This window comes from Limanda limanda, chromosome 17 (assembly GCF_963576545.1).
Source record: "Limanda limanda chromosome 17, fLimLim1.1, whole genome shotgun sequence".
Taxonomy (NCBI): Eukaryota; Metazoa; Chordata; class Actinopteri; order Pleuronectiformes; family Pleuronectidae; genus Limanda; species Limanda limanda.
The window spans coordinates 22,372,171-22,381,569 of NC_083652.1; the positions used below are offsets into that span (position 1 = coordinate 22,372,171).

A 9,399-nucleotide genomic window follows, 5' to 3' on the forward strand; every position below is an offset into this window, starting at 1 on the left:
ACGGGTTTCCTCCCTGCCAGGGTGACTGATAGCCACGCCGCAAATCGAGCTGATTCTGAGACCCGCTCCTAAATTACGCATCAGTTCGAATTTAAACTGTAGCAACGAGTTTATCGCTCTTCATCGACCATTTCACGTACACTCAGGTATGTAAAGACCGTTCAGGGGCCTACCAGGGGTCCCTGATTGATATACCACAAAGTCACTGTAATTAATGGTGAAGTGTCCCTCGGGGACTGAGGAAAGTTGAAGCCGGGGCAAAGGCAGCATTGAGGAAGCGACGCAGGGCCTGGAGGAGCACCCGAGGGCCCCTGAGTCCCCATCCATCAGATGCAGATAAAAGGGTTGAGTTCAAGGGCAGCGTTAAACCAAGAGGACATTGTCAGATGCTCCATAAACGGTTTCCTCTCCTTCGACCAAGCAGAGAAGTGGAGGGGAGGCCATTATCTCTGGGTGAAGAGGTTGGTTTTTTTTCCTCATTCATGGGCGACGTGGTTTACCACATCTACAGAGGAGGCAGATACTGTTTAAACGTATGTGCAAGCTTTTATCTTCTCAGGCTGCTTTTCTGGGTAAATTGATTTTTTGTTTTAAATGTCATTGAGGCTTTTTACGCCTAAAGGAAACACATTTTAATCTTCAAATAGGACGTGTTTGCTCCTTTAGCTCTGATTGCACAATCAGTTCCTGGGTGTAGAGCTGAAGTTAAAATAGAGTGCATGCTGGTTTTCATTCAGTGATGGACCACATACTGCATGTACATTACTGGCAAAAAGCAACCCACTGTTGCAAAATACCACCGCAGGAAGGAGGCTGTTGAAGAGATGAAAAACAGCAAGAAGGATTTCACTGTGTGGTCGTTTTGAGATTCGTAATCCCTTGTTTTTGTGATAAAGCTGGTGAAAATCCTCTCTCCCTTGTCTCTCCCGGCCTGCATGACCCGACGCTGGTTTCCTCTCGGAGCCACAGGTGTGAGCGGAGACAAGGCGCCTGTTATCAGAGCAGACAGAGAAAGGTCATGGGACTGGAGATATCAGCACAAGCTTAATCAATACACAACACAGCTGGAAGGCTGAATGATCTACTAACATGACCCTCAAACTGCCACTGACTCTCTGCACTTTAATAATAAAAGCAATCAGAATTGTTTTTAAAATGAAATGGATTTCTAGAAATCAACCTGCGACCCTCCTTCAGTGTCTAGCGACCTTCCAGGAGGTTCTGACCCCTAGTTTGGGAACCACTGCACCAATACATCACAAAAGCATATTTGTAAAAACAGTGTGAGCATGAGATCGCAGGTGTGGAGAAAGAAAACCTTGGTTTCAGCTTGAGCACATCTCAGACTTGTCGCTGTGTGAACCGGGTCTCGTACATAGTGATAATCCCCCCCCCCCCAAACCCCACCCCCCTCCTCTATGTGAGAGCCAGCCACCTGTGCAGCACACACACCACACCTATATGCAGCAAACAAGAAAAGAGACCCGTGAATCATTTATTAATCAATTAATAATTAATCCCAGCAAACACCGAGGATGTCTGATAGCTGTAAGAAAAAAGCCTCCATTGTCTAAATGAAAATGTTTGTCACAAATAAACAATCTTGTGTGCGATTATTTGGCCTTGCTGTTGATCTATTGAGAACCATTCTATCTTCGGACATGCGGTCCATGGGTGAAAATGAAAATAAGATAATAAGATAAAACTTGTGTTGCTGTTTTCAGACATGACCTGCGAAAGAACGCCAGAGAATTGGGTCTGGATTTTCTCCAGAGTTTGCTTTTCAAGCATTGACATCGCAGCAGGAGATTCTCCGTTCAGACGCCTTCACAACAGCATCAAATCCCCGGCAGGACTCATCACATCGGCTCCTCTCGGGTTTCTGAGGACTTTATATCAGAGGGCCAGGCGGAGAAAGTACGCAGAAACTGTGGAGGTTCTCACACACGCAAAAAAACTCCGGTGGAGAGTTCAGTGCATGTCTAAAATCAGCTTGTGTCTGCACTGACAAACTGGTATTCAGTCTATTCAGATCATAAACAACACCGGAAAAAAATTGTGATATCATTTTGGTCGGTCCATTTATGTCACATGTTTGAAACCATATTTTTATACAACCAAAGATAGCAGTGCCAGTCTGTCGCTGTAGTGGAACTATATACAGCACATGGATATATATATATTCATAGCTTAATGTTTAAGCTAAATCAAATTGAAAGTCACTGTGGAAATCAAAAACAAATATTAGCTACTTCCTTTCTAAACACAGCACGAAGAGATGATATCACATGCAGCACACAAACAGTTGTTCTTAATATGACTCTCTGACTCATGCTGTAGTAAGATATTTTCAGTCTGCCTGCATTCTGCTCGTCCATCTGCACACAGACGAGTCTTTGGCGTCCCCGCTCAGCGTCACTATCGCTGAGGTGGCCGCAGGAATTGAAAGTGGTCCAGAATGCAACACTGCAGCCAAGCCGCGGCTGCTAAGATTATCTGAGGCAGCGACAATGAAAACTCGCCCCGGCCCAGAATTCACTGTCACCGCTGACAGGCCGTGGAAACACAGTCAGAGAAAACAATGGCCTTCACCAGTCCAGCAGCCGCGGCAAAGTCAACACGCCGTGCGAGGGCTCTTCTACGGAACAGGCTCAGCAGATTTCTGTCTGGCTCAGTCATGTCGGTCCAGCTCTTTGTGTTTGTAATTACAGCACCACATTTCTCATGTGTTTCCATTAGAGAAAAAAAACATATAACACAGAAAAATAAATTGATCTTATGATCCTTAACTAAAGTGGTTCAGAAATTTAAAAAAAAACTGGAAAGTTTTGCAATTTGTGACATCACAAAAGGAGGTGATAAGATATAGCACAGAATATGTGCAATGAGACCTGGTAACAAGCTAAGCAAATATTTGGACTAGGAATTTTTATGGAACTTTTTATGTCGATGCAGTGTATCAGCTTACCCCCGGCCCAAGGACGTGTGCCCTTCACCTGTTCCTGCAATGACACACACGTGCAAATGCACACACACACATGCACACACGCACACGCTTAAATGCACACATGCACTTGCACACACGCGCAAATGCACACATGCACATGCACATATACACACACCACCTCATGAGTATCTGGCATCTCTCCAATGATTCGACCCCATGCAGGCGGGGAGGCCTCTGTGAGGGGGAATATTTCTGTCTATGCTATTATATTTCCTTTCTGACTCATTGAATAAAAGACAGGATATGAAAAACATAAGACGTTTACAGAAATACAAAAATAATGAGCACAATACTGAGTATAACACTTATAAGCATAGTATTTAGAGTATGAAAACTGCAAAAATGTATGTATTTTATCACTTTTGCATGCAATACGATGCAACACTGATATACAAATATATTTGTAGATAATTGTTGATACAAAGAAAAATTCTAAAACAATGATTCCATGCAACCCTCAAACCAAGCTCTTATTTACTCCTGTGGACCCTCATGTAGGCAGGTCATGTGATGTGCTCTGCAAACATGAAAACCATATGAGTTCCCTCTGTCTGCAACTCTTTTTGTCTGTGAAATGAATCTAATCATGAATCTTTTTTTTTCAGATTATTACAGACAAAAAAGTTGCAATGCCCCGACACAGCTGCAGAAGAAGACTCCCAGTCAGCCATTAGACAGGGATGTGTTTGAAATCATGCTGCAGCTAAAGCTCCGGACGATCTGGGGAGGAGTACTTAGTCCAACAGGCAGAAAAACAAGGCTGCTGAACATCACAACAAGAGGAGGGCCTGGGCTTTGAGAGTAAAAGCTACAGGGGGAACAGACAGACCATCAATCTTTAAATTCAGGTCAAAACATGTGGATAAGGATGTGAAGCCTCTTTACAGTATCAACAGTGACAAACACATTAGGATAAGAGACAGAATTCGAATCCTAAACTTCAACGGCTCAAACTGCAGCTACAAAATACTCTGCAGGATCTCCACAGGAAAAGTTTGCATAATCTTTACCTAATTTATAGTTAAACGCATAAAAAACACAAAGCAATATTAGGCTATAATGTTTTACAAAACATTCATCTGCAGTCCCCTTTTTTTTTTACCCTGATCAAGTTTAGCTTTTTTTTATCAGCAAAATATCTCAAACACATATTTGTATTTTTCAGCAATCACTATAGTACAAGTAATCAAATCTATTTCAAACACTTATCACCATTAATTCATCCTCATTTACTCATTCATCTATTGGTCTTCACATCCATTCTCATAACAATCACTACAGTCACGAGCTCTAAGGTCAGAGTTCCTACGAGTAACAGCTCAGCAAACTTTTACTTCCGCTCATGAAATAGCAGTGGGTGGCACGGCCATGGCACGTACTGTGAGTCTTCCAGAGAGCCACATGGACTCACAGTGCCCGGGGCCAAGCTGGCGCCATCCACTTCCTGGGCACAGGCAGCCATCAGCACACAAGCTCTATATATAACTTCCTATAAGAGGGCACTGTTTTCAAATGAGGCTGAGAAGATTGGACAGCGTCAGGAAAAGGTCGCTGAAGGTAACACTTATCAGCATGTGTGGCTGTGAAGAGCAGCAGGAGAAACAAATGGCCTATAGAGAAAAAAAATATGTTTATTCAGCCTAATTTATCAGTATATATTTTTGGAATGCCCACATTTAGTATTTGACATAACATGCAATGTGAACTAATAATGATATATAAAATATTTCTATATAATTATCGATACATAAGTAAAACAAAAACAACAACAATGATTCAACACAAGTCACAAATCTTCAGAATTATGTGAAGAAAAGGAAAAGAAAATCTAAATAAATCTTCCCTTTGCACCATGAAAACGTGAACAGGGAAACACTACAATGTATATATTTTAATTATGTTTTGATACTATATATATATATATTATATATATTTTTGGAAAATGTACTAAAATATATTGACAAGAGTATATTCAAATGAATTGGGTAAAAAGTTGACACAATACATATTTAAATAACAGATATATAGCCTAAACATGCATGGGGATCAAAAGAAAGGAAGAAAGAAAGATAAGAAAGTTAGAAAGAAAAACAGAAAGACAGAAAAAAGAGAGACCAAAAGAAAGACAGATAGACAGAGAGACAGTTATTGAAGCAGGGGCTCATATGTATAAGGACAAATGTTAAGTTAGTGATTTGGTGAAATAGGTGTTGTAGATATTCACCAGCTCAAGTGTTACTTTATGGAGGACCATACATGACTTAAGTATAAATAAATGTAGTAATAAATACAGAAATAAATAAATAAGGAAATAAATGAATTAATACAGAAATAAATACGTTAATAACAACAGAAATGTCTAAATAAATGTCTTCCACATTCCAAATAAATGTGGAAATATATTTAAGACATTTGTTTAGACATTTCTGTTGTTATTAACGTGTTTATTTATTTATTTCTGTATTTTTATTTATTTCCTTTTTTATTTATTTATTTCTGTATTTATTTCTACATTTATTTATTTATTTATACTTATGTCATGTATGGTCCTCCATATTACTTCTCCATCGATCGATAATCGAACACAGATTCATAAACTCCAGGAAAAAGGGTGCGCGGCTCCTTTAAGAGATCCAAACCAGTCATTTACTTCCGGTGTGCTAGCTCCGGTGCTAACTGCTACAACACTCTCTCACACAATAGAAACGCGTTTCTGACTTTCCAGAGAGACAGGGTGGTAAACAGTGGGGTTGAAAGACGTGATGGCAGGCAGGAAGAGAAAGAGGGCGGCTGTAGCGGGAGTGAAAGATGTAAATAAACGTAAAAAGCAGACAGGGGAGAAAGAGAAGAAGAGCAGTGGGAGTTTAACTGGGAATGACCTGCAGCTCAGACTGGGAGAGGAGTTCTTCCAGCAGCCTTGTATCAATCTGGCTAAAGCAATCCTGGGAAAGGTAAGTGACTGACACCTCATCTGAAGAAGATCTGATGCTCTGCAGAGGAGCATCCGATGCATGTGGAGTTTTGGTAGAAGACAGTGGAGCAGTTTGTAAAGCAGCTGAAAATAACAGCAACATTATGTCACAATTAGCTTCAAACCATGTTTAAAAAACTGGTGTGAATTTTTGAGAGTCACTTTTTTGCACATTTACAACAATATTTATCAACTAAGAGATATTTTAAATATTTAAATCCAAATGTTAAATCTAAATCTAAATGTTAAATCAAATCTAAATGTTTAATCTAAATCTAAATGTGAAATCTAAATGTTTAATCTAAATCTAAATGTTAAATCTAGGGCTGGGGAAGGTAACTCGTTTCAATCGAGTTAACTCAAGTGATGAGTTAACTCGAAGTTAACTCGTTTCAATCGAGTTAACTCAAGTGATGAGTTAACTCGATTAATTATTTTATCTCGCATTAACTCAGGTTTGATTATTTATTGTTTTATTGTGAAAGTCAGGCTTTTATTTTGTGAGTCTGTTGCTGACTGCTGCAGAACAGGAAAAAAGAAAATAATTGGCGGATAAACAATCGAGTTAACTCATCACTTGAGTTAACTCGATTAAAACGAGTTAACTTGCCCAGCCCTAGTTAAATCTAAATGTTAAATTTGAATCTAAATGTTAAATCTAAATGTTAAATCTGAATCTAAATCTAAATGTTAAATCTAAATGTTAAATCTAAATGTTTCGGGTGAAACTAAATATTTAACTAATATGCAAATTCAAATGCCGGTAACAGGAAGTAAGAAAAAATAAAAGCTCGAGGAGGTCAGAGTGTGTTTATAGTGGCAAATAACAAATAAATCTTATCTGGGGAAATGGACTCTTGGACATGGATTATCGTGATATTAACTACATAAAATAACAAACACGTTATTGACCTGTACCCCCTTGTGGCTGGCTATAGTGGCTACAGGTCATAAATTCCGCATCCTTCATAAAAGTGACACTAAAAACTCAAAGTACTCTTCAAATAAAGTTTCTCCAAACGTTTTTGTTATTTTATGTAGTTAATATCACGAGCCCCTGCTCTAATATCTCCATAGAGCGGGGGCTCCTTTAATGCGTCTGTCCGACCTGTGGATGTAACACAGCTGCTGTCACTGTCGACCATAAACTCAATGTTCTTACAAAACCCAAGGTAACAATAAAATACATCCAGGTCCAGATAAATTACAAGTAATAACTTACTTTCTTATGCTACTTCCTGCTCCTGTCACACTTTACAACCAGCACTGATTCAACTCAGGTGTAACTTCATCTAGTCAGTGCCATATGTCCACTGTTGTGCAATTTCAATATTTTTGTGCGTTTATTTACATTGTGTATATCCTGTTTATGTTTATATTGCTGTTTTTCTACTTAAATATTACTTTCTTATTCCTCCCTACCCCCTTGCTGCTTTGTCAAATCCCCTATAGTGTGACTATTTCATAATTTCAATCAAATGTTTGACCTGTAAAATAAAAGGTTGACCAATATGCATTTTCTTTGGGGGCTGATAGAATATGAAGTAAACAATTTCAACTACTGATATTTCAGGCAAAATAACAATACTTAACAAAATTGGCATTAATCGTAAGATTTAATTGTCGAGTCGCTATGACAAAAAAAGTGATTGAGGTTTGATATTGTATAGATAAACTGTAAACTTTATTATAAATAACTTTTTATTCAAGTTTTTTTCGTGCCATTTTTGCTAAATGGATGATGAACCTTGTTGTCAATTAACCCTCAGTGTATTAGCTGATCAATGATGGGTATAAACACAATCTGCCTCATTCCTTATCCCTGCAGGTGCTGGTCCGCAGGTGTGCAGATGGCACTGAGCTGCGAGGGAGAATAGTGGAAACCGAAGCCTACCTGGGTGGAGAGGACCAAGCCTCACACTCAGCCGGAGGCAAACGCACAACTAGGAACACGGCCATGTTCATGAAGCCAGGCACAATTTATGTGTATACCATTTATGGCATCAACCTCTGCATGAATGTGTCCAGTGAAGGTAAAAACATTAGACACCACAGATACTGTTTAAACGTATGTGCAAGCTTTTATCTCTCAGGCTGCATTTCTGGGTTAATTGATTTTTTTTTTTTTAAATGTCATTGAGGCTTTTTACGCCTAAAGGAAACACATTTTAATCTTCAAATAGGACGTGTTTGCTCCTATAGCTCTGATTGCACAATCAGTTCCTGGGTGTAGAGCTGAAGTTAAAATAGAATGCATGCTGGTTTTCATTCAGTGATGGACCACATACTGCATGTACATTACTGGCAAAAAGCAACCCACTGTTGCAAAATACCACCGCAGGAAGGAGCCTGTTGAAGAGATGATGCATGCAAATTTATTTTATTTTATAGAACGGAGTCAAAAATGCTTTCTCTTCGAAGTGTTCATCATTAGTATGACGTTAGACTGATACTGTGTGTATCAAGTTATGTTTTCTATTGTCGCTGGGTAAAGGGCAAAAGGAAGGAGACGAAGTGGAGCCATGCAGACTTATGTATATTGTTTGTTTTTGTCCACAGGGGAGGGTGCTGCCGTGCTGCTGCGCTCCGTCGAGCCCCTACAGGGTCAGTCCGTCATGAGGAGGCTGAGAGCAACCAGGCGCAAAAAGGGCGCGCGACAACTTAAGGACAAAGAGCTGTGCAACGGGCCTTCCAAGCTGTCCCAAGCTCTAGATATACGGCAATGTTTTGACTGTCGAGACATGGCCTCAGATCCAGAGGTGTGGCTGGAAGGGGAGCCCAACACAAGTCCAGCAGAAACTAACAATATAGTATCAGCACCACGTGTTGGAATCGAGTCCCATGGCGAATGGGCCAAGAAGCCATGGCGGTTTTATCTTCGAGGGCACCCCTGTGTTAGTGTATTGAATAAAGAGGCAGAGAAACAGCCTCGGTCTGGAAATGTAATAAATGATTTAGGTTCGTCAGATGTTCAGCCTGACACAGGAGCGAACCATGTCAAAAAGACTTAACAGGAGGATTCCTGAAAGATACTCCTACATCTGTTCCCTTTGTGGACTTCACCAATGAAGTAGAATAAAAACTACAGAATTTTCTCCACTAACTCCATTACATCATCTTGATCTTTAAATTCTTAGGTCAAGATGGTAAAATAAAAACCATGATCTTCTTTCTTCCATCTGTGTTTTTTAATAAACATTCAAACTTGGACAATTCTCTTGTCAGTGGTTTCACAGATGTTTTGGAACGCTCTGCTTCCTTCAGAGCAAAAACAGACCGTCTCATGTTTAGAGTCTTCCCTTTCTTGCCGTCTTTCTCTCTCGACCTCTGGGATTCCTGGCAAGAGGTATCTGGAAGTCTGGAATGATGATTACTCTGTGTGCCCCTCAGTGGTCAGTCCAGATGATCGGACACATCTGGG

General features: G+C 39.9%; 1 protein-coding gene across 1 annotated transcript; it reads left to right on the plus strand.

The window, feature by feature from the left end:
- The first annotated feature begins 5,672 nt into the window (after window positions 1-5,672).
- mpg (N-methylpurine DNA glycosylase) lies at window positions 5,673-9,138 on the plus strand. Its single transcript, XM_061089340.1, has 3 exons — window positions 5,673-5,958; window positions 7,807-8,011; window positions 8,538-9,138. The coding sequence occupies exons 1-3, from the start codon at window positions 5,770-5,772 to the stop codon at window positions 8,987-8,989; spliced, it is 846 nt and encodes a 281-aa protein (XP_060945323.1). The 5' UTR covers window positions 5,673-5,769; the 3' UTR covers window positions 8,990-9,138.
- Window positions 9,139-9,399: the final 261 nt, after the last annotated feature.